We start from the raw sequence: 27,079 nt of genomic DNA on the forward strand, positions 1-27,079 counted from the left end.
TCCACCAGTGCTCGGGCTTGAAGGGTTAAATCCCCGCTCAGGATTGTGACTGGGAGTCGTGTGGCAATTTGTGTGTGTCTCACTTGAATGTCTTGACCCCCCCTTAGCCCAGTCTCTAAGGGCGAGTGTTGACGTTTTGGCCGTTTGGGGCAGTCTCTCTGTGTGTGCTCTGTTGAGCTGCAGAGAAAACACTCTCCACGGATCAGCCTTCCCATTTTGGCCCTGTGCGTCTCCCTAACAACGTCAACAGGGGGAGCTGTTGCCCCACAAAGCGCTGCGGCTGTGGAGTGTGGGGAGGGCGGCCCCTTTTTGAACCCGGAAGGGAGAGGGGCGGCGCGTATCAGGTCACGTCCTTCGCCTCGCTCCCGACGGCGTTCCTCTAACCGATTGTCTAATCGTATAACGAGATCAATAAGCCCGTCTAAATCCCGCGGTTCGTCCTTAGCCACCAGGAGCTCCTTCAGGACCAACGACAGTCCGTTTACGAAGGCGGCACGGAGGGCAGTGTTATTCCAGCCGGACCTCGCAGCCGCGATGCGGAAGTCGACTGCATAAGCAGCTGCGCTCCGGCGCCCCTGTCTCATTGACAGCAGCACGGCTGAAGCGGTCTCTCCTCTATTTGGGTGATGGAACACTGTTCTGAACTCCCTCACAAACCCATCATATGTCAGAAGGAGCCGTGAATTTTGCTCCCAAAGCGCTGTAGCCCAAGCGCGTGCCTTGCCGCGAAGCAGATTAATTACATAAGCTATCTTGCTAGAATCAGTCGCGTACATGACAGGACGTTGTGCAAAGACGAGCGAACACTGCATAAGAAAGTCCGCGCACGTCTCCACACAACCTCCGTACGGCTCTGGAGGGCTTATGTATGCTTCAGGGGAAGGTGGGAGGGGTCGTTGAACGACCAGTGGAACGTCACTGTTATGCACAGGGTCGACAGGAGGGAGAGCCGCAGCAGCGCCCTGAGGGCGCGCCTCCACCTGCGCGGCGAGAGCCTCCACCCTGCGGTTAAGGAGGACGTTCTGCTCGGTCATTAAATCCAACCGAGCCGTGAAAACGGTGAGGATCCGCTGCAACTCACCGATCATTCCTCCTGCGGGCGCCTGTGCACCCTGTTCTTCCATTGGCCGTTCAACAGCCGGTTGACGCCCCTCGGGATCCATGACGTTGGCCGAGATATCCTGTTGGGAAAGTGTAAGTACACGGACCCACAACAGGGGGCGCAAATGAACGGACAATGGAATAGGTCAAATAACAACACTTTACTGTTGCGAACGTGCACAACAAACACAACAGATTACACAATAGATCAGAGGTCCAATTACAAGGTGTCGTGTGGGCAGGCTCGAAGATAGGAGACGCCTGTCCAAAGCAGAACCGGAACCACACGATTTCCTCCGCCACCAGACCCCGGGAATACTGGAGCCGCCAAGTCCCGAACTCCCAGGTGGCCACTGCCTCCGCGTGTCGGACCTGGTACTGCTGGCGAGGAACAAAAACACAATTAAACGTGGGTGCGTCTGCACCCAGCAATCTGCACGGCAGGGAAGCTACCTCCACCTCTCGTTGGAGAAAAAGTCTGTTATCACTCACAAAAATCACAAAAAGGGCTTTCTATCAAGCAGTCAGGCTGAGGATATTACCTTTCAGGTAGAGCGATATCTCGGCAAAGAGGTGGAGATGACGTCTTGCTGATATACCGATGCAGATCAGATGAGTGGTGACAGCTGTCACAGGTGATGAGTGTCAGCTGTCACCCCGGTTGCTCCTGTGAGGCTGCAGCGCCCTCTGGTGCCTGGAGCCCGCACTCCAGGCAGGGTGCCCTCTGGTGGTGGTGGGCCAGCAGTACCTCCTCTTCAGCGGCCCACACAACAAGCATTCCCTACTAATTAACCGTTAACTGGTTATGCCATGTCTTGTCATGTCAATGATTGTTGTGTTTGTATCTTGCTGCTGATGTTGTAATCAGTTGTTTTGTTTCTTTGAATATTTCTTGCTTATTTATTTATTTATTTTTAACTATGTACAGCACTTTGGTCAGTGTAAACTGTGTTTAAATGTGCTTTAGAAATAAATTTTACTTTTTTATTTACTTACATTCGGTGCTCGTACTATTACACGGAATTCCTCCGCACGTCTGTCTCAATGTGCTGAAAAAGCGCTGATGTCCACGTCTTCCACAATTCCTGTGCTAGTCAGACGACGACCCGGATCAACACAGCGTCCAGTTAGGAAATGAACAGCGCATTCCACTGTTACAGGAGTTTTATTCATGGAAAGAGGAGCGGAGGAATTCCGTGCGTCGCAGTGGAGCCGCATGGCGCAAAGCAACGCCGTGATGAAGCGTCACAGGACATGTTGCAGCATGTCCAGCTCATGCAAAATTTCTTGGATAGTCACACGACTGAAAAGCCACCAAAAGCCATCTGAAAGCCATCTGAAAGCTGTCCTGTGAGACCAACACCGAGGTGGTTTTGTGCCGCGCCATGAGCGGCATGGTGGCACAATCCTCCGCTTCTCTTTCCATGAAAAAAACTCCTGTAACAGTGGAATGTGCCGAAAAAGTCTTGATGTCCACGCCTTCTGCCATTTTTGTGTAAGTCAGACGACGTCCCGGATCAACAAAGCCTTCACGTTGGAAATGATCTGGTTGTTTCAGCGGGGTTTGAGCCTGTCGATTGGCACTCGGAGCGCGGCGCGCTCTCAGCAGCTGTGGGCGGTCTTTAAACCAGCTGGAGTACTCCTTAATCTGTGTAATCCCCATAAAATTGTCCCTGAAAGACATCTGAATTTCCAAATGGTGTCCACCTGGAGGTCTCTCACAGTTTCTGGAAAAAATTGATGCAGCAAAGCTCCAAATCGTTCAGACATTTATTCGCAATAAAAATCCGACGAGAGGGGTGGACCAGTGCTCACACGAAGCCTGCTCACAGGCGAATGACGCAACCGACAGGCGTGAAAAAACTCACACATATGCACAAAGATTCAAGCTTGGCTGATGCAATCACACGTGATTCAAATCCATATTGTTTTTGAAAAAAATAAAACGGTCCGATACTTTTCTAACAGACCTCGTATTTTTATCCGATTGAAATGAACTACATTCCTGGCTCAATTAGTTACTTTTTAATTGCATTGAATAAAATCAGCCTTGTTTTTTTTTTTCCAAAATGTACAATTTACTTGTTTTACATGAAAGGGGATATGTACTTATCCAATGCATTATTGTGTGTGTGTGTGTGTGTGTGTATATATATATATTATTCATTCATTTTTTCTGTGGTAGCAGTGGATCACGTAGCTCATTGCACACTTATCTCATTGCAAGGATAGTCGAGCTTCTCACCCTGTGTGTGAGTGTGAGCCCAGATACCAGACGGAGGAATCTCATTTCCGCTGCTTGTATCCATAATCTTATTGTTGCAGTCATTACCCAAAGTTCATGACCATAGGTGAGGATAGGAGGATAAATCGATTGGTCATACTACCAAGACCATTCTAATATCCTTGCGAGGGTAAAGAGCTGCTCCACCACTCCATGATCAGGATGGAACCTGCATTGCTCCTCCTGTATCTGAGGTTTGACTAATGGTCTAAGTGTCCTCCCTGGTATAGGCGTTCCTAGGGAGGCTGAGAAGTGTGATTCTTCTTAGAACACACTCTCTGGTCACCCTTTTTGCACACAGGTACACAAACCTTTGCATGTGACTGTGTGTTTTATTACTGTTGATGAACATTGAGAAACCAGACATATGTTTCTTTAACGTATGCATGTTTCACACAGTCAGTTTGCATACTGTACCCATGTGGAAACTGTGTGTCCATTTATCTTTGAAGGATGATGAGATCAACCACCAGAGCCAGATGGTGGAGAAGCTGAAGAAACAGATGCTCGATCAGGAGGAGGTAAAAGATCTGACTTTTATGTACTTTTTTCTGTTTAGTCAACCAGCCCACATTAAGCTGCAGCTACTACAAATGTGACACAGTTACACATTTAGTGGAACTCAGCAGTGGCACCATTCTACCTTTTAGCATATACAGTAATATATGTTTTTTCAGGTGACAGAAAGCTCTCAGATAAATTACAATCAAATTTATTGGTATTTACCACTGGGTGTGTTAAACAATGAAGAACAAAAATACAAGACCAAAGTGTGTCCTTTCAGACTGATTAAAAGAACATTAAATAGCCCTCAGTGTCTACTTGCAGTGTTTCAGTTTTATGTGTCACCCCCCCCAAAAAATACAGATTTTGTTAAAAAGTATAAACCAACATGAAAACTGTGGAAAGAGAAACATGCCATTTTAAAGCTCAGAAAAGAAGGAAAATCAATCAGAGGCATGGCACAAACACTGGGCAGAGTCAGGACTACAATGTGAGATGTCCTGAAAAGGAAAGAATCCACTGGTGTACCGAACAACATACACTGACATTCTGAGGCATTCTAATTATTTATTTAACAAGCTTCACCCCATTAAGAAAACCCAGCAGCTCTGCATTGTGAATGAGCACTTGCTCTTTATTTTGTGTGTGTGTGTGTGTGTGTGTGTGCTTTTTTTTTTTTTTTCTTTTAATCTCTGCATCCACCAGCTTCTGGCTTCATCCAGGGGAGACAGTGACAAGGTTCAGTCAGAGCTGGGTAGGTTGCAGAAGGAAAATGAATGTGCTAAGGCTGAGGTGAAGGAGGTGCTCCAGGCCCTGGAAGAGCTGGCTGTCAACTATGACCAGAAGAGTCTGGAGGTGGAGGGGAAGAGCATCCAGAACAAACTGCTGGCTGAAGAACTTACAAAAAAAATGGTGAGTAAAGGGCTACAAACTGAAGAAAATCTATCTGTCTATCTGGCACTGTGTATTTAATTTAAAATTTGTAGTCTTTCTTCCATCATTATTGATGACGATCTCGACATCTTAGTTTGCAGATGTCTGACCAAATCTGGGACAGAATGTCCTGTCATGTGTTGGGCAGACATGTAGCAGCTCGGTGGACGGTGCACAGGCAACTTTAGGTTTACACAGCTCATGCTTGAGTTCAGCTTTGGCAATGAGCTTTGCCCCTTCTTTGATGCTTCTACGCCATACAGAGCGATCTTGTGTGAGGATTTCTCAGTAGCAGTGGTGGGCACAGCTAACCAAAAAAATGGCTGTGATAACAGATAATCAGCTAACTCAAAAGTTATCTTTTATAAAGCTAAACCACCCAAAAATTTATCGGAAGCTACAGATAACTTCCAGTATTATCTCAAGTACACTTGCAACAACTAACAAGCTGATTTTGAGTTTTAACACCACAATCGCTTCTGGTAGCATCAAAGGCAACTACAGACCCAAACAATGAGTCAGTACTTCTGTCTTTGTGCACCCTGCCCCACTGCTGGAAGCTATGTAGTAAACAGGAGCTTCCAGCAGAGAAGTAAATCTCACTACTCAATAGCAGTGTCGCCGTGAGACGGAGGTCTTGGAAAATAAAGCAGTCCTGACTTATGGTTTGGTTTATAAATAAAAATAATACTGATAGAATAACTCCATTAATGTCAATTCTGTCATTTGTACAGTTACAATATAACATATGTCTTTTAATTTTAAATGATGCACTAATTCTGAAGTTTTGTAACAAACACAGACAGATGGCAAAGGATTATGGGTAAAATGTGCCTCCGCTAACACTGATTGGTTGACTCATTCATTCTATGTAAACCAACACGTTAATGTGAGGTGTGTCGTGTGTTGGTATTTAGAAATAAATGTGCTTTTAAAATATGCCTTTTTTTTATTTGTAAAAAAAGGCATTTAAAAAAAAAAGCCAAGTTATAATTAGATAACTGTCTGATATAACTGGTGTCAAAATAAATAGAACACTGCCAACTACTGGACAGTCAGTACTAGGGTAAATACTGCCATGAACACTACTGGCCAGTAGATGGCAGTAGAGACTGTGAAACTTGCCAAAACAAAATTCCAGATAATCCTTGTCTGCTATGTTTAAGATGCGTGGAATTTAATAAACGCAAACTGAACTTCAGATATCTTATATATATTACTCTGGAACAAAGACAACAGACAGTGTTTGACATAAACAAGACGTTAAAGAGCAAACAGGAATCGATTGCAATGATTCCTATTGAAAATAATGGATGAGCAACCTCGGCTTCTTCTGGCATTTTTACATAACACAAACACAATAACAACGTCTATAAATCCAGAGAATATATTCACGAGAGTTTTAGGTACAATACGAGGGCTGTCAATAAAGTAACGGTCCTTTTTATTTTTTTCAAGAACTATATGGATTTCATTCATATGTTTTTACGTCAGACATGCTTGAACCCTCATGCGCATGCGTGTTTTTCCACGCCTGTCGGTGACGTCATTCGCCTGTGAGCACTCCTTGTGGGAGGAGTCGTCCAGCCCCTCGTCGGAATTCCTTTGTCTGAGAAGTTGCTGAGAGACTGGCGCTTTGTTTGATCAAAATTTTTTCTAAACCTGTGAGACACATCGAAGTGGACACGGTTCGAAAAATTAAGCTGGTTTTCAGTGAAAATTTTAACGGCTGATGAGAGATTTTGAGGTGATTCTGTCGCTTTAAGGACTTCCCACGGTGCGAGACGTCGCTCAGCGATCTCAGCTGCCGTCGTCAGCCTGTTCAAGCTGAAAACCTCCACATTTCAGGTTCTATTGATCCAGCACGTCGTGAGAGAACAGAGAAGTTTCAGAAGAAGTCGGTTTCAGCATTTTATCCGGATATTCCACTGTTAAACTGTTAAAGGAGATTTTTTTAATGAAAGACGTGCGGACCCGTCCGCACGTCGGGACGCAGCCGCCGCGACGCAGCCGCCGCGACGCTCCGCCACAGGAAAAACACCTCTGTTGAAAGCCTTAAGGACAAGTTGGAACATGTCCTGCCTGTTAAACAATTTCTCATATACTCCACTGAAAGCCATCAAAAGCCGCCTGGATTTTACAAATGGTTATCAACACGGAGGTGTTTTTCCTGAGCCGCCGCACCGCGTCGGCTGCGTCCCGACTCGCGGATCCGTCCGCACGTCTTTCATTAAAAAAATCTCCTTTAACAGTGGAATATCCGGATAAAATGCTGAAACCGACTTCTTCTGAAACTTCTCTGTTCTCTCACGACGTCCTGGATCAATAGAGCCTGAAATGTGGAGGTTTTCAGCTTGAACAGGCTGACGACGGCGGCTGAGAGCGCTGAGCGACGTCTCGCACCGTGGGAAGTCCTTAAAGCGACAGAATCACCTCAAAATCTCTCATCAGCCATTAAAATTTTCACTGAAAACCAGCTTAATTTTTCGAACCGTGTCCACTTCGATGTGTCTCACAGGTTTAGAAGAAATTTTGATCAAACAACGCGCCAGTCTCTCAGCAACTTCTCAGACAAAGGAATTCCGACGAGGGGCTGGACGACTCCTCCCACAAGGAGTGCTCACAGGCGAATGACGTCACCGACAGGCGTGGAAAAACTCACGCATGCGCACGAGGGTTCAAGCATGTCTGACGTAAAAACATATGAATGAAATCCATATAGTTTTTGAAAAAAATAAAAAGGACCGTTACTTTATTGACAGCCCTCGTATACAAAGAATTTAATGCTGTTGTCTGTGTGGCGCCTGATCAGAGTGTCTCAAATGCATTTCTCCTGTCATGACTGTACTGCGATTACCCATAATGCACCAGCAGCATGTCCACACTAAAACCTTCAAAATTAGTGCATTACTTTAAAACTAAAACATATATCTGTTATTTTCACTTTTTAAAACTTCAGACGTGACGTTAATTTAAATAACTTGTCCGAAATTAGTTTGGTTAAAATTTGAACCATAAGTTAAAAATGTTTGCCTCTGGATGACTTGGGTGATATTGCGCTTGTATTAGTATAGGGTTAAAAGACATTTGTTTTCGGGTTTTTTGTGGGACCTATTTTCCTTTGCCTGCAGAGGATAGAGCGGTTTCTTCTGGAAGCAGCTCTTCTCTGTTTTGCAGAGGGTAGAACTACACATCAGCTATGAAACATTTAACAGGTAGGTGCTCAACTGATTTTAAATTTTATAAATGTTTGTAGCCGTTCAGCTTTATTTGCCACGTTATCGGTCTAAAAATGATCAGACAAAGATTTATCACAAGATAATTAGTCCGATAATGGTTTTTAAAGTTATCTAAAAAGATAGTCCGATAATGAAAACATTATCTTCGATAATTATCGGTTATTGGAACTGTGCCCACCACTGGTGTGCGATGACATAATCTTCAACCCCAAATCAGAAAAAGTTAGGATGATATGGAAAAAGCAGATTTTGAAAACAACACCACCAATGCAATAATCCTTACATTTTCTTTGACTTCTATTTCAATGCAGACAATGTGAACCCAAGGTATTTCATGTTTTGGGTGGTCAACGCAATTTCATTTCTTAGTATGCATCCAATTTGGCATTTAATGCCTGCAGCACATTCCAAAAAAAAATGTTGGGATGGGGCAATGTAAGGCTAGTAATGAGGTAAAAAATTTGGTCACAGATTTACAAAATTCATCCATCCATTTTTTCCGAGGTCGGATCACGGGCAGCAGCTCAATTAAAGCCGCCCAGACCTCCTGATCCACACACACCATCCAGAGACATAAGGTACTCTGGACGGATTTCATCCACCCCAGGAGCCTTGGCACCGAGGAGCTTTCTGACCACCTCGGTGACTTCGGCTTGGATGATGGATGAGTCTGCATCTGAGTCCCAGTCTCTGCTTCCTCTTTGGAAGACGTGACGATGGGATTGGGGAGATCCTCAAAGTATTCCTTCCACCGCCCGCCTGTACTGCGATTACCCATAATGCACCAGCAGCATGCCCACACTAAAACCTTCAAAATTAGTGCATTACTTTAAAACTAAAACATATATCTGTTATTTTCACTAAAACTTCAGACGTGACGTTCATTTAAATAACTTGTCCAAAATTAGTTTGGTTAAAATTTGAACCATAAGTTAAAGCTGTATGCCTCTAGATGACTTGGGTGATATTGCCAGCATATCAGTATGGAGTCAAAAGAAAAGAGCCTTTTTTTGTGACCAGTTCTTCTTTGCCTGCAGAAGATATAGCAGTTTCTTCTAGAACCAACTCTCCTTTGTTTATGGAGAATAGGGCTGCGCATCTACTATAAAATGTTTAACAGGTAGGTGCTTAACTGATTTTAGAGCTCATAGATGTTAGTAACTATTCAGCTTTGTTTACCGCTTGTGCAATATGTTAGTGCTCTAAAAATGATCAGACCAAAGCTTATCGGAAGAAAATTAGTTCAGTGATGGTTTTCAAAGTTATCTGAAAAGCTAATCCGATCATGAAAACATTATCGTTGATAATTAGCAGATTAGCGGAACTGTGCCCACCACTGCTCAGTAGGCTACGTCAATGCTGATGGATGTCAGTGAAGCTTTCATGGTATTCTTGAAACATTTCTTTTGTCCACTTCTTGTGTGCTTGCTCTCTGAAAGCTCACCATAAAGCAGTTGCTTTGTGATGCACGTCTGTGTCAATGTGCCGAAAAAGTGCTGATGTCCACGTCTTCCGCAATTCCTGTGCTAGTCAGACGACATACTGGATCAAGACAGCGTCCAGTTTAGAAATGAACGGCACATTCCACTGTTACAGGAGTTTTTGTCATGGAAAGAGGAGTGGAGGAACTCTGCACGTCGCGGCGGAGCCGCATGGCGCAAAGCACCGCCGTGATGAAGCCTCACAGGACATGTTGGGGCATGTCCAGCTCATGCACAATTTCTCGGATACTCACACGACTGAAAAGCAACCGGAAGCCGTCTGAAAGCCACCTGAAAGCTGTCCTGTGAGACCAACACGGAGGTGGTTTTGTCCTGCGCCATGAGCGGCATGGTGGCGCAATCCTCCGCTTCTCTTTCCATGAAAAAAACTCCTGTAACAGTAGAATGTGCCGAAAAAGTGCTGATGTCCACGCCTTCTGCCTTTTTGGTGAAAGTTAGACGACGTCCCGGATCAACAAAGCCTTCACGTTGGAAATGATCTGGTTGTTTCAGCTGGGTTTGAGCCTGTCCATCGGCGCTCGGAGCGCCGCGCTCTCAGACGCTGTGGGTGGTCTTTAAATCTGTGTAATCCCCATAAAATCGTCGCTGAAAGCCATCTAAATTTTCCGAATGGTGTCCAGCTGGAGGTCTCTCACAGTTTCTGGAAAAATTTGATGCAGCAAAGCTCCAAATCGTTCAGACATTTATTCGCAATAAAAATCTGATGAGAGGGGTGGACCACTGCTCACACAAAGCCTGCTCACAGGCGAATGACGCAACCGACAGGCGTGAAAAAAACTCACGCATGCGCACGAAGGTTCAAGCTTGGCTGATGCAATCACACGTGATTCAAATCCATATGGTTTTTGCAAAAAATAAAAAGGTCCGATACTTTTTGGACAGACCTCGTATATGTGTAAATATCCATTTTCAACCACTGCATTTGTCTACTACATGCACACACCGGCAACTTTATTAGGTACACCTTGCTAGTACAGGGTTGGATACCCTTTTGCCTTCAGAACTGCCTTAATTCTTCATGGCATAGATTCAACAAGGTGTTGGAAACATTCTTCAGAGATGTTGGTCCATATTTACATGACAGCATCACATCATGCAGTTGCCCAATCAAGCAGTCTTCCCATTCTCTGACCTCTGACATCAGCAAGGTGTTTTTGTCCACACAACTGCTGCTCACGGGATAGCTTGTCTTTTTTGGACCATTTTCTGTAAACCTTAGAGATGGCTGTGTGTGAAAATCCCAGTAGATCAACAGTTTCTGAAATACTCAGACCAGACCGTCTGGCACCAACAACCATGCCATGTTCAAAGTCACTTAAAACCCCTTTTGTCCCCATTCTGATGCTCAGTTTGAACTTCAGCAAGTCATCTTCACCACATCTAGATGCCGAAATGCATTGAGTTGCTGCCATGTGATTGGCTGATGGCCGGTGAGTGTATATTGATAATTCACATGTACAGTATGCATAAGGTTGAACGAGCAAGATCAATGGTTGTATAAAAATCATAGCAATCACAGTGCTGGCAGGACACAAGTGGGTATGCCATGGGTTCTATGGTAACAGGAGGTGCTTTAGGAACCAGGTCAGTTAGAAGATGTGAGAAATTCAGGCTGAAAATAAAATGGTAAATGTCAGGCGACTGAATTTTTAACCCTCCAAGGTGCATATGCTACTAAAAAGGCAAAACTGGAACCTTGATGGTAAAGATAAATATAACACAATGCTAAAATACCCTCGGCCATATGAGCATTGTCTTCTTTATAATTTGCAGTTGTTTATTTAATTATTAAGATCCTATTGTCTTACGTACAGTTTGTGTTATGTGTCGACGCGGGTTGAGGAGCGGACCTGCGTCAGACAGGACCCAGCGCTAAAAATAACCAGAGAGCGGTTCCAAACAGAAACTATTTATTATTCACCTGTGCTTAAAAGTGTAAAAACATAAAAACAACGTCCCTCTGGTGGAGTGATTCGTGGCTCGCTCTCCAGCGCCCGCAAGGATTAAAGCCGGCGCTCCTGGACTTCCTACCACCGCCAAACACCCCCCAGGTGGACACGACAAACTGATTCTCTGTGAAGCAAAGAGAAGGTGAGGTAAGGCAACAGATACAACTATATCTTCCAATAAACACACGCTATCAGCAACACACTCAGGTCAGTGTCCTTTTTTTTACTTTATGCAAATGAGCAGCTTCTCACAACAAGTGGAGGATCACTTATCCTTCACGCCACAGCAGTGAGAAGCAAACTGCACAACTCTCCTCACAATTCCAGTACACTGTGCAACAAAACACCAAGCCACCATCAACAACTACTCAAACACTCAATTACCTTTCGTGTGTGCTGACAGATGTGTCCCCACCCCTCCCCGCTTCACGGGCTCGATGTGTCAAAACCCAGGCGCGGTCCTCAGCGTCTCACAAACGAACGTCACAAGGTCGAGCTCCCGGCAGCTCTGCCTGAATCACACATGACCCAAATGCAGAATGCCATCCAACCATGCGCTTCAGCTGCAAGTCGTCCAGGTTGCACGTGAGCACCACTCACAGGTGCTTTCCATGATGCTAATGAGGGTGAAGACTCCTCAGCCAGCACCTTCTTCACAGACAAATCAGCCCTCATGCCACCTGGAGAGCAAAGAAAAGAAAAGAACACCAAAACATCCAGCCACGCCCCCCCCAACACACAACAGTACCCCCCCATCAACGGGAAGCCTCCCGGCGACCGAACAGACCAGGCCCGAGAACAGCACCTCCCTCCGGGGTCCACTCAGGAAGCAGACGGCAAGACAGGCACCGCAGCTGGAAGGCCGGCTGGAATCAACAAAAGCCCCAAAACAGTCCCCAGAACAAGTCCACTCACACAAAAAAAACATAAAACCCACCCAAAACCTCCCCAGGGGACCGTCCCATCAAACCCCGGGAGGAAAAGAAAAACTCCCAAACACAAAAACCCAACACAGTCCCACAAACACAGTACAAACGTAAATGCATAAAAGAAAAATAACAAACAACCCCCCCAGAATGACCTGCAGAGCCCAACCCCCCCTCAGAAGGCCTTCATTGCCAGTTCCAGGAGGAACAGCCAAAACCGTAATCCCACAAAGGTCCCCAGGTCTACATGGAGTAAAACGGTGCCCCCCAGGGGACCGTATCATCAACCCCAGGAGGTACCCTCCCCACAACCCCGGAACCCCAGATCCGGTCACACTTGGCCGGTCGGTCCCAAGCCAATTCCCCCCCAGAGGACCGTCCCATCAACCCTGGAGGCGGAACCCGGAAGGAAACAAAATAAAACCAAAAACCAACCCCCGGAGGACAACCAAAAACAACCCCGGGGGGATATAAAACGACCATAAACCCTGTTACCCTCCCCGGCACCCCGAAAGACCCCAGGTCCCTCCCAGAGCCCCTCGGCGGCTCTATTTTGGCGAACGGCTCAAAATATTAAGCCGGAGAAGGGAACAGGTAAAAACTAACCCAGCTCCAACCCCAAGGCGCAGCGGAGAACCGGAAATACGTCCGGTGCCCCAACTCGACCATACCCCAGCCACTCGGGAGGGGTGGAACTACCGAAATGGCAAACGGCAACAGATCGGCCCACCCCTCCGAGTGAGGCATGTCTCCGCTGCACCACACCCCGGCAACACGCATGACAATCGGTACAAAGGCTCACCGAGGCTGGAGTGGAACCGGGCCCTAACCAAACTAAAAAGAACGCCTCTAACACCCCCCCCCCCTAGGTGCAGAGGTCTTCTGAGAATGCCCAGCGTGACCAACCTGCACCACCCCACAACCCACAAGACAAGCGGTCTAAGGGCAAGTGAGGTTGGGGTTAGGAATGTAGAGAAATAAAAGCAACAAAACAAAACGACCCAACAACCCAAACAGAAAATACCTAAAAACACATACAAAATTGACAAGTAAGTGAGCCCAGGCGGGCTTCTAACCGCCTATCACTCCACCAGATACGCCCCTACCTCCCCAAACAAGTATAACCCCTGATTAAAGAAAACAAAACATTTACTTGTGCTAGAATTGTTTTTTTTGTTTTTTTATGTGGGTTCTTTTGCCTGTCCCAGAACACTTGGAGTTACGTCACCGTTATTTCTCTTGACGCTTACGTGTCGGGGCAATACAGGAATCTCGACTCGTCCGAGCTGCATGGGCTCGTCAATAGGAGGAGCCGGAGGTCCCGTCGGAGGAGCCTCAGTGGGGCGAAGAAGAGGCGGCCCAGCTTTGTGTCGGGGAAAGCCCCGAGACAAAAAAAAACGCTCTGATGGGCGTCCTCTCTCGCGTCCACGCTCCTTCATCCGATCATCTAGACGAATCACCAACGATATTAGCTCGTCTAAATCGTTTGGCTCATCACGGACCGCCAGCTCGTCTTTTAATGACTCATTTAACCCGTCTACAAACATGCCCCGTAATGCTGCGGCATTCCAACCTGATTGAGCAGAAAAAATCCAGAAGTCCACGGAATATTCCGCCGCACTCCGCCTCCCCTGCCTGAGATTCAGCAACCGTTGAGCAATGGTATTCGTTTTCACCGGATGGTCAAAAACCAGTCGGAACTCCCGGGAGAAATCCTTAAAGGACCCTAACAATGGCGAGTTGTTACTCCACAATGCTGTGACCCAAGCTAAGGCGTCACCTCGGAGCAAATTTGTCACATACGAAACACGGCTTCCATCAGAAGAGAAGGAAGCCGGTCGCTGAGCAAAAACCAGAGAACATTGCATCAGAAACAAAGCACAAGCTTCGACGTCTCCCGCATAAGGCTCCGGATGACAAATGATCGGTTCAAACACCGAATCTCTGGGTGACGGAGTTATCTGCCCTGGTATCGATGATGCCGCAGCTGGCGCTGCAGGAAGCGGAACGGCTTGAGCTGCAAGCTCCGTAACACGGGCGTCTGTTTGTTTAATTTGATTTGCGAGATGCTGTAAGTGCTCCCATATTTTCTCCAAGTGTTCTTGAATCTTTTCGGCAAAAGGAACCGCCTCTGCCGCTGGGTCCATTATGGAATGGCCAGGAACTACTGTTATGTGTTGACGCGGGTTGAGGAGCGGACCTGCGTCAGACAGGACCCAGCGCTAAAAGTAACCAGAGAGCGGTTCCAAACAGAAACTATTTATTATTCACCTGTGCTTAAAAGTGTAAAAACATAAAAACAACGTCCCTCTGGTGGAGTGATTCGTGGCTCGCTCTCCAGCGCCCGCAAGGATTAAAGCCGGCGCTCCTGGACTTCCTACCACCGCCAAACACCCCCCAGGTGGACACGACAAACTGATTCTCTGTGAAGCAAAGAGAAGGTGAGGTAAGGCAACAGATACAACTATATCTTCCAATAAACACACGCTATCAGCAACACACTCAGGTCAGTGTCCTTTTTTTTACTTTATGCAAATGAGCAGCTTCTCACAACAAGTGGAGGATCACTTATCCTTCACGCCACAGCAGTGAGAAGCAAACTGCACAACTCTCCTCACAATTCCAGTACACTGTGCAACAAAACACCAAGCCACCATCAACAACTACTCAAACACTCAATTACCTTTCGTGTGTGCTGACAGCATGTGTCCCCACCCCTCCCCGCTTCACGGGCTCGATGTGTCAAAACCCAGGCGCGGTCCTCAGCATCTCACAAACGAACGTCACAAGGTCGAGCTCCCGGCAGCTCTGCCTGAATCACACATGACCCAAATGCAGAATGCCATCCAACCATCCGCTTCAGCTGCAAGTCGTCCAGGTTGCACGTGAGCACCACTCACAGGTGCTTTCCATGATGCTAATGAGGGTGAAGACTCCTCAGCCAGCACCTTCTTCACAGACAAATCAGCCCTCATGCCACCTGGAGAGCAAAGAAAAGAAAAGAACACCAAAACATCCAGCCACGCCCCCCCCCAACACACAACAGTTTGTACATGTTTAATAAAGCCCCTCTATCAATCAATCAATCAATCAAAAACAGTCTTTACGTTTTAAGAGTGGAAGTTGTGCAAATCAAGAAATATTTGTAGATCACCTTCTGTGCATTTACAGATATTATTGAAACTAATTTAACTCCATAGTTTAGCTCTGCATTAGCAGACGTTTGCGTGCACGCTAACATCTGAAAAATGTCTTGTAAATGACTCCACATGTGTTATCAGGTTACACAAATAGCATTTTCATTTTTAGAAGTGTTATTTTTCACTAACATTTACATAATATATGACAAAGAGGATATATTTACACAAAAACAAAATAGGTTTTGTGACTAGGTACCAGCTTGTGATGTCACTATGCTAACATCCGTGAAATGTCTTGTAAATAAGTTCAGAGGTGTTATCGGATTCCAAAAACAACGTTTTCAGTTTTTAAAAGTGCTTTTTTTCTCTTTTTTACATAATATATAAGAAACATGTATATAAACACACAAAGTGATTTTGGAGAGACCAGCCACTGACGTCATGGTGCAGCTCTACTCTGATTGGCTGTCACACCCGCCACTCAAAATTAAAACTGAACAGATTGAAACAGAATGTGACATTTTAACCTCTTATAATACCTCTTAAAACAGTTCCAGGTTAGCAATCTTTGAACTTGTTGAAGGTCTGTGTCCATGTGAATCTGAAGACCCTGGCAGTAATAGGACTGGACTTATGCTGAGAACAGACAGACAGACGGACGGACTGACACAAAGCCTTCACAATACCCGATGGCCTCGCGTAAAATACAAAAGAATAAAAAGAATTTTTCCACAGAACTGTACGGGGAAACTATGTGACATAATATACTACACAGTAATCAACACTTTGGCATAAAGGTTAAAATTTTCATAACTTACAGGTCACTGTTGGTTTGTTTTGTTTTTAAAACATAAATATGGTCATCTGGTATTGCGACGACTTTGCATCCGTCTGTCTGTCTGTGCTCAGCATAAGTCCAGTCCTGTTACTTCCAGGGTCTTCTAATTTACAGGAAACATTCTTGGGACACAGATCTTGGAGCAGCTCAAAGATGGGTAACCTTGACCTATTCTAAGGGGTCAAAGGGTCACATTCTTTCTACACACTCTTTTATGGATTACATGCTTATACGGCCGATGGTATTTTAGTATTGTCTTATATTTAATTTGTATCAGTAATGAGCTGTGAATTCACAGAACCTCTTGAAACATATCCAGCTGTCCATGAATGATCATTTTAGCTAATAAGCACAGTTGGATGTTTAAAGAAACATCTGTGGAGTGCAGACGATCATTATTCTGAATTCTTCACTGTTGAAGACTTCAGTCGAGACATTTTATTTTTTGTTCAGGGCAGTAGTGTCAAGGATGAATCTTTTTCGTCAAGTAAATCTCACATGATTTATCCACAACTAGTGAGAAAGGCTTTAGATTTGATCTTCGGCATTTAAGAAGAAAAGCCTTTCATGCACTGCAGTTTTTGAAGCTTTAAAACGTTCATTTTTAATTAGCAGTGGTTCGAGGATGCTGCATTTTCCAGTTCTTTGAACATAAAAATGTGGGTTGAATTAATCCGTGAAGTAAAGCTCAGCTCAGTACAAACACGAGCTGATATTTACTTCACTGAAGTTGCCTTTCTATCGCGTTTTCATGATATAAAGGATTTTTTTGTTTGTTTGGTTTGGTAGTTGCTTTCAGGGCCACTATTAAATGCTTTTGATGACTACGATTATACGATGGCATGAAAGTGAAAGAGAAACGGAAAAGGGGTCATCAGTGGAGGCCGGTCAGCTCCTAATAAAGTTATTGTGACAGATTCAGCGCACCGAATGGACCATTACTCACCATCTTAAAACCTCTTCAGTATTTCATGCACCTTTTTACAATCTGTCAGCATGTCTTCCCCTCTCACTCTATCTTACAATATGAGCGCTCACAGGACAATGCGGTCAGCCCAAAGTGGCTCAGGCAGCCTTTTCTCTTGAATCATTTCACTTATCTCACTTCTTCTAAGAGTCATTCAGTCTGTTATTACTGACCTTTCACCTGACACGGCTCCGTCTGAGGGACGCCTCCTGCTCAGTGACAAAGTACAATAATTTTCAAAAGATACTGCATAGGAAATGGAATAACAAGTTATTTTGCCAATTATGGATGTTTGTGCTTTCAGCCAAAAACATATGGGCAGATTTTCATGAGACCAGGTGAAAGGGTGGAGGTATTTTGTGCAGTTTTGGATTCAGAGGCAGGTCTACAATTTTTGTTTCTTCCCATTAGTATTGCAACATAGAGGTTTTCTGGTTATATTAAAGTGCTGTGGCCCTTCAATCGTATTAACTTTAACTCATCTATCTATAAAGCAAGAAACATCTGTGTGTGGTATGTGACTCGCATATCTCTCTGACTGTTTATTAGATCGAGCTCAGCTTTCGGATATGGCTTGCACATGGCACAATGATGTGCATCGTTTATTATGAAAATTTGTGGATTAATTTTCAAAACCTTTATTTTGAATAGCATTGTAAAATTCATACTTCCAAGATGGTGTGGCTCGCTGATGTTACTAGTAGAAAAGTTAAACAAAATCAGATAGTTCATGTTGCTTGCAGCATTTCATAATAAAACATTTAATGCCAGCATCCCAGCAAATATTTTTAATGTGAAAGGCATGCTGTCAGTGGTCCTTGTGACTATGTTTAACTTCACAACACTGAGGTGAGGGAGGTGATGGTCTAGTGGTTAAATTGTTGGGCTTGAGACCAGAGAATCCTCTGTTCAAATCCCAGCCTGACTGGAAAACCACTAAGTGCCCTTGGCCAAGGTCCTAGTTGCTCCCGGTGTGTAGTGAGCACCTTGTATGCCAGCAGCCTCACATCGGAGTGAATGTGAGGCATTGGTGTGTAAAGCACTTTGAGTGTCTGATGCAGATGGAAAAACGCTATATAAATGTAGACCGTTTACCATTGAGGAGATGCTAGCTAATTTTATTTTTTATTTTTTTGATCAATCAATCAATCAATCAATCAATCAATCAATCAATCAATTTTTTTATATAGCGCCAAATCACAACAAACAGTTGCCCCAAGGCGCTTTATATTGTAAGGCAAGGCCATACAATAATTATGTAAAACCCCAACGGTCAAAACGACCCCCTGTGAGCAAGCACTTGGCTACAGTGGGAAGGAAAAACTCCCTTTTAACAGGAAGAAACCTCCAGCAGAACCAGGCTCAGGGAGGGGCAGTCTTCTGCTGGGACTGGTTGGGGCTGAGGGAGAGAACCAGGAAAAAGACATGCTGTGGAGGGGAGCAGAGATCGATCACTAATGATTAAATGCAGAGTGGTGCATACAGAGCAAAAAGAGAAAGAAACAGTGCATCATGGGAACCCCCCAGCAGTCTACGTCTATAGCAGCATAACTAAGGGATGGTTCAGGGTCACCTGATCCAGCCCTAACTATAAGCTTTAGCAAAAAGGAAAGTTTTAAGCCTAATCTTAAAAGTAGAGAGGGTGTCTGTCTCCCTGATCTGAATTGGGAGCTGGTTCCACAGGAGAGGAGCCTGAAAGCTGAAGGCTCTGCCTCCCATTCTACTCATACAAACCCTAGGAACTACAAGTAAGCCTGCAGTCTGAGAGCGAAGCGCTCTATTGGGGTGATATGGTACTACGAGGTCCCTAAGATAAGATGGGACCTGATTATTCAAAACCTTATAAGTAAGAAGAAGAATTTTAAATTCTATTCTAAATTCTATTTTAAATTCTCCTTGATAACACCAACAAATTTCCCACTGTTTGTACATTTCAGCAAGTACATAAACTGAAAAAAATATTTTGAAGTGAGCAGAGGAGGTGAAGTAATTCTTTTTTTTTTTTTTTTTTTTTGGAGGTGAACTTCACCCTCGCTGCTGAAGTAACCGGCTTCACTTCCTCTAACCTCATTTGCTTGGTCTGTATGGGAATATCAGACCTCTGTGTTTTTCGCACGGACCTTGCTGGCACCCGGTCCTTACTTACACCTTCGTCTGATATTTCCCCTAACAGACCTCGCAGTCGGTTAATAATCCTTTAATATTTTCCCACAATTTGTACAATGTTTCATTTAATACATAGCTTGAATAAAATGTTATATTTGCTGTGAGTTCAAGTTTAAATAAACTGTGTTCAGGAGGTGGGATACTGATTTACTGTTTCAAATATTCTGAATGTTCTGTTTAAGTGTGTCTGACTCTCTTCCAATAACCTGTTTAATCAGAATCCTTTTATTTTCATATAATTGATAAACAGATTTTTTAAAAACAATATGAAATACTATATTCAAATAATACGAGCAAAGCGCCGCGCAGTGGCATGAAGCTTGCTCTGTGGTGGCCGAAGGCACAAACAGGAAATGGCACAAAACAATCCGAAAATGGCACAAAAAAATCTGCCCAGTAAGGAAAAAGCCACAAACTGGACAACATTGCCGTAAAAAGCCACAAACCGGTGGTAGATGAACAAAGACAATATAAAGAGTAGATGCCGCATTGGTTCTTGAGGTGCAAGAAATTCAGCCGCCATCTTGGACCGGTCATTGTAGTAATTCCATCACAAGGCACAGTGAAGGTTTGATTTTCTAATCTTGTTTATTTTTATTTTTTATCCTTCTGTATTAAAGTTGCTTTGTTCTTTGTCATTTTCTCTGTTCTGTAAAGTGTCTTTTAGCACTGTGTAAAGTGATATATAAATATAATGCATTATTATTAGTAGTATTATAATAAGGTGCTGATGCAAATGCTCCCCTGAAGCATTTTGTTGTATGGCTGGGGGGGCCTGGCTGCCTTTTTGTTTCTGTCTTTTGGTTTTCCTTCCAGGTGGCTTGCATTTGGGACTGAGTGGCTGTGTTGCTGAGGTTATCAGGACCTCACCCTGATCACCTGCGGCTCGTCAGGACTCACAGCTGAGGTGCATCTATATGGATTGGAACATGGTGGCATTTAAGACTGGAGTATACAGTGTGTATTTGCCAGAGACTCGACCTTGTGACCAGACGGGTGAGATCGTCGTCTCGGGAGCCATCTCATCATCAGTGGATGCAGAGAACGTCCAGGGTTTGATGCACGGTCTGTGAAAGAGGAGGGGGTGAGGTCTCACGCTCATCAGCACACTTCCTGAGGTACGTTAGATTTTGTGACTAACGTTTATACAGTCAGTAAATGTGGTGTCCCTCACACCTTATTATATTGAGCTGTACGTTAGTCATGTATCGGCTTCCACTGCAGTGGAGTTTTGTGAACTGGATGTTCCATGCCTGCAGGTTGGGAAGCTGATTAGTAATTAAGCCAGGAAGTGTTTGCTGTTTATGTACACCTTTGAGTGGTCTCTCTGTGTGTAGAGTGTGGACTCACATAATGGTTCCTTCTTTCACAGACTCGGTTTGTTGCAGCCACCTGGGGGGTGTCGGCGGGGTCCTTGGGTCCGAACGGCTTCTGGCTCCGGACCGTTAGCGCTGCTGGGAGCGCACCGTATCACCACCACGCCAGACCGCACACTCTTTTGTTGTTTTGTATCACATCACTGTTATGTATTAAATTCAGTTAGCCTTTGTACCGTGCTCTGCTTATTTCATACTGGGTCCTTCAAACGCTGGTCGGTTCTCCAAGCTGCGTCCGACACATAACACATTTACTCAAAAAAAAGTCTGAAGGACCTAAATGACATGGTGAGATGCTGAAGAGCTTTGGTTGTTCATGTCTACAACATATACATATTAATATAATATAAGATAAGTGCACTTCTTTGTACATCCCACCTTCAAACACAGCCTCATACGACCATCCATGAGAAAATCTACTTAAGTTCCCAATTTTCTACAGGAATACAATGTCCTACGGGCACTGCACTAGTAATTCAAATGTCGAAATATGCTTGTCTTAGTCTGTCATTCACATTTCAAATCAGTCATATTCTGTGACATAAAAGCCGATTGATTTATGAGCAAATAGCTTTTCTGTGAAGTGTTAAACAACCGTCCAGCTTCAGGTTTTGCAAAATGGGCTGTTAAATTTGCTCATACCTCCTCTGTAATGACCACATAAACATTGCACATAATGTTTTTTTTGTAGATGTGTACTTATTGTAGCTGTTCTCTGTGCTCCACTACATTATAGAGCAACACTTTGTCCTGGTTGACAACCACTCAGGTTGATCAGTGATCCATCCCGATACCAGTCATCTATCTGCTGTGGTCGGTTGATATATGGGCATCCCCTTGACATTTTTCAGTTGCTAGGATCACTGAGGCACCTGCTCACTGGGTAATGCACAGAATAGCGTATCACAGATATAAATACTATAGCAGGCATATCCTCATAGTGCACATAATTTGAATCACATGAGTCTCCCCAATTAACCACTTGTTATTCTAGTGAAACCCAAAAATCCCCAGTAAGATCCCCAACAGAATGAAGGTCCAAGGCTTCAGGGTTCTGGTGTTTTCTGTCTTACTGTGTCGTTCCTGTGTGGTTATGGGACCTGGTACTATTTCTTGCCAACAAAGGCACCAAAGCTGCTGGACCCTTTAACTCTGCCCAACATCCTGTCTGTTTAAGCACTGAACTGCATAGGAGCCAGAACAAGTCCCTGAAGAACACCTGAATTCACTGGGAAGAAATCAGAAACCCCTGTCCCTCCACTTCTCATAGTACACAGTAAAATCACCAGTGTTAATTTAACACTGGTGATTTTGAGGTATATCTCAACAAACAAGAAGCCAAGATTAATCAAACCTGGTGGGGATACTACTTTCATAGATATCTAGAGATTAGATTTTAGAGTAGTTGGTGCAAAGGTCAGATGTCAAGGGAAAGGATAACATCTTCAGAAAACACATTTATTTTGTATGTCTCAACAACCAATAAGCCTAGCTGTACGATCTAAAGCATATTTATGGGTATGAATGCCTTCAAAATAAAGTCACCCAGAAGTCATATGATGAAGTCATACATAGTCAAAAACTACCATTACAAACATATGTATATTGACTTGTACATTTAGGGTGTGGCAAACGTGTGTCCACACGTTTGACTGATAGTGCATTGTTCACAGAATATGCATCAGCCCTCTGCTGCCTTTCAATTACCCTTTTGACATACACACACACACACGAAACAATAGACACAAGTGACATTCTAACCCCTTTGGTGGAGATTACAGTAGAGCCCTCCTTAAAAAAATCATGCATATGGTTAGTAGGGGCTTGGACTCTGGTGTATGTCACTCTGCTTACAGTGTCTTATGGCTTTTTTTTGTGTGTGTTTTTTTATCCACGCCTTTATGGACTCTTTAATGCTCTGAACCTGAGATGCTTTTCTGCATCCTGGTACTGAGTTATGGTTGTTTAAAAATCCAACATTGGTATTACATGGACCTAGATTAAGTGCATTCATCACTGTCTTTTACCCTGCTGTCTCTGTCTCTGATTCCAGTGGAAACACATCAGGTATTTTCCAGAAGGCCATGCCATTGCTCACTGTCACTGCCATTCTTCTGCTTATTTCATCACCTTTGCTCACTTATCTGTCTATTTCAAGTCCTTTCATCATAACTAATACCCCCGTGGAACATAACCGGAATCACGCAGAGTGGCATCAGACTTATGAATTGCCGCACATCCAAAAGGTGTCGGATTTCAGTTCCAAAACGTTCTGACAGCCATCTGTGGTCCACACAGCTGGTGAAAATCGGCCGGCAGCCCCAAGTGTAACGCGCATGTTCATAAAACCCCTGTCACACATAGCAAAAAGTTGCCTGAGCCATGACTGACACAACAAATATTGCCATAATCCGACGCAGTCAGGAGGAAAAGAGGCGCAGCCAGCTCGTCAGATTGCATCCAAAGCATATGTAGATGACAGAGACTGGTGTCAGATGGTCATAAAAGGCGCTGTAGACTGCCCGATGTCCAAAATGTCTTTATGGCAAATAGACTGTGCTGTGTTCCTCCAGGACCTGTACTGGACATCAAAGAACAACCAACATATGGACCGGGCTCACGCCATGTGTCCATCCCTGCGGTCACCCACTCCAATTCAATCACTCCTTCGCCTGTCCTCTTTTTCCCAGGCTCACTGACCTCACATGCGTGTGTGTGTGTGCGTAGAACTCCTGACATGAGGAAATTACCGCTCAGTGTGTTTGTGTGTGTGTGTGTGTGTTTATAATAAGCCATTATCTGTGCTCAGCTGTTACTCGGCAGTTTTACTGCCAGCTAAACTTCACTGCATGTGCACACACATGCATGTGCGCGCAAACGCAACGAACCTTTGCTGACAGTCAAAGGACACCTTTGCTCAAAAGGTTGCAGTGAGCTTTCCCACTATATTGTAAGACGCAGCCTTTCGAGCAAACTTTAAACCCCCCCCCCCCCCCCCCCCCCCCCCACAATGCAACTCTACATGGTGATTTCTGGTTGGATTATCCCATTGGAATTATTTATGCCGTTGTTGTTGGCTGGCTGGTGCACTGCACTGCTAAATGCTCCTGAAGGTGAGATTCATGTTTCATATGTTGTCATAGCGACACAGTTCCACGTTATATGTCCGACAGAATTAGATGTGATCAAGCAATAATCTGTGTATTACAGCAGTGAGATCTGTTCAGCTCTGACCCTCTGACGTGATGTGTGACAGTGTGCGCAACTGCCCGCCAGGTGCCAACCGCCGTGGTGTTGCAGATCTGATGGGCACAATATTTCACATTATTTATGTCGCCCATGGGGAGGAATATTATCTGTACTGTAAGGTCTATTATGGATATAACAGTCTGTCCAGATCTGCAGTGCCGTGTGCTGTGCCACACACTGGACCACAGTGGACATGGTGCTTTCGGTTTGTATGAGCTGCGTTCACATAGAGGTGGACATTATAAGTGGATAAGTGACATGTCATGCCGGCAGGCTTTGCCATGCCCGATCCATCTCGATGTTCCCTCATACGTGCTCAAATTGTTTTGGATCCTGTTTATGCCACCTTCAGAATATGTAAATTGCGGCTAGATGGTCCTCAGATAGCACATGGACCACCGTCGGATACGTGTCCCATCTCGATGGCGTCCGGAGAGTTATGAACATGTGCGTCACACTCAGGGCCGATTTTGACCAACTGTGTGGATTCCGCAGATGGCTGTCAGAATGTTCTGGAACTGAAATCCAACAGCTTTCGGATGTGCGCCGATTCATAACTCCGATGCCACTCTGCGTGATTCTGGCTATGTGTGACGGGGGTATAACTCTCCGGGCTCCATCGAGATGGGACACCTATCCGATGGTGATCCATGTGTAATCTGAGGACCATCAAACCACAATTTACGTATTCTGATGGCAGCAAAACGGGATCCAGAATGATTTGAGGGAAACTTGAGATGGATCTGGCACCACAAAGCCTGCCGGTATGATCTGCAGTGCCACGTATAATAATGTCCACCCCCCGGAGTGCAAAGGAACTGTTGAAATGTATGTGGCACGCTTTATCATGATAATAATTATGAATCATGATAATAAGGTGAAGAGCGGCTATGAAACCGAAAAGCTCCATGCACTGCTGCGCACACGGTGCCGCAAATTTGAACAGGCTGTTATATCCACAATAGATCTTGCAGTACAGATATTTGTCCACTCCTTCCCATGGGTGATGTAAATAATGTGAACTACTGTCTCCATCATAACACAGGCAGCTGCGTCTCTCTGTGCTGTGCAGTAACATGTCATTGCGTGCGTCAGGCTCGGAGCTGGTTGGATCTCATGTTGTAATAAATGTTTACACACACACACAGACACACACACACGGCTGAGTGATAATTATAGCACACGCGTGTGCGTGGAGTACGTGTGCGCCACACACACGCGCGTGCACGTGGGCGTGAGGAAAACAGTGCTCCGGTCTGCCATTGAAACATTTGGAGATCAAGCAGTCTTCAGCGCCTTTTATGGTTGTCTGACAGCAGTCTGTATCATCCAACTGTTGTCTACATGCGTTTTGGATGCCATCGTGCAGGTGTGGATGAGGTACTCCTGATGTGTTCTGACAGAGCTGACCACACCTCTTTTTCTCCCGACTGCATCGGATTATGGCAATATTTGCTGTGTTGGGCATGCTTTCATTCTTGATATGTGTGACAGGGACTTTAGAGTTGTTTAGCCATCCAGCCACCACTTCCATTTCATAGCACTTCATAAATGTTTCTGCATGTAAACACAACATTTTACATCCATGTCACATCTGGTTTCCTTTTTCTTATTGATTTTATTTAATTAGTTGATGACATTTATATATTTACAGTAATGGTATGACATGGAAGAGCTCAGGAATTGTAAGATAATGGAGGAGATAGAGACGGAGAGGTTGAGACTGGAGCTAATAGGCATTGCCTGTAAATGGTCCCATGTTTGTGCAAACAGTGTGGCAGTACAGTACATAAAGCAGTGTAAAGCAGTTCTACATGGAAGTGATGGAAACTAAAAGACAAAGATCCGAAGAACCGCTTCCAAGAGCAAATTCTGAATGGTCATATGATTTCAAAATGTGGACGAATTGTGGGAGAAGAGAACCAATGCTGGAGTGGGGAGTGGGCAATCATGTGTTGGGTAGGAAGACAGGAACGAGAAGATGCATGAGAGGAATATCAAGGTGCAGGATGGAATAAATCCTGCGCGCAAGGAGTTCCCTATTTTATATTTCCATTTTTTTTTTGCAATTTCATCATGAATCAGTCATACCCATCAGTCACAAATATTACATTTTTGGGGTTATGTTTTGCTTGACCTTGGCCTTTGACCAATCTGTTCCAAAGGTTAATCATCTAGAGACACTAACCCAAGTAATATTCCCAACAAGTTTTAGATTCTTTGATACAGAAATGAACAGGACTTTCTCTTTTTTTTCACAAATATTTTATTGAGTTTTCAATAGAAAATTACAACCCTTTTTTATTTCAATTTTGATTGACTATATTAACAGAAATAAATGCACACAGGGGAGGTGATGGTCTAGTGGTTAAGGTGTTGGGCTTGAGTCCAGAAGATCATGGGTTCAAATCCCCGCCTGACTGGAAAATCACTCAGGGCCCTTGGGCAAGGCCTTTAATCCCCTATTGCTCCCGGTGTGTAGTGAGCACCTTGTATGGCAGCACCCTGACATTGGGGTGAATGTAAGGCATAATTGTAAAGCGCTTTGAGCGTCTGATGCAGATGGAAAAGCGCTATATAAATGTAGCCCATTTACACAGACAAATAGAAAGAAAAGTAAACCAAAAAAAAAAGAACAGCCACAACCATTAAAGTATTATAGCATTTTAAATGTTTAGTTATGTGACAAGTGTATTTTGGTATGTAATCCATTTGTCCCATTTTTCCATAATTTTCTCTTCTTTCAGTCGCAGAGTGAATGTCATTTTCTCCATAGTGAATATTTCCTGTACAATGTCCATCCATTCATGAACGGGACTTTCTAAGTGGAATTTGTAGAGTTAACTGATTATAGCCGAGATGTACGAGAAGTTATGAAACTGAAGTGAGAATCAACTCCTCACAT

At 44.4% G+C, this 27,079-nt stretch overlaps 1 protein-coding gene across 1 annotated transcript in view; it reads left to right on the plus strand.

The window, feature by feature from the left end:
* kif5ab (kinesin family member 5A, b) overlaps positions 1-27,079 on the plus strand; it is a 321,264-nt gene that overhangs the window by 186,232 nt on the left and 107,953 nt on the right. The window contains 2 exon segments of the mRNA XM_034166139.1: positions 3,838-3,906; positions 4,595-4,801. Coding sequence (XP_034022030.1) covers positions 3,838-3,906; positions 4,595-4,801 — 276 coding nt within the window.

This window comes from Thalassophryne amazonica, chromosome 3, assembly GCF_902500255.1.
Source record: "Thalassophryne amazonica chromosome 3, fThaAma1.1, whole genome shotgun sequence".
In the NCBI taxonomy this organism is placed as follows: domain Eukaryota; kingdom Metazoa; phylum Chordata; class Actinopteri; order Batrachoidiformes; family Batrachoididae; genus Thalassophryne; species Thalassophryne amazonica.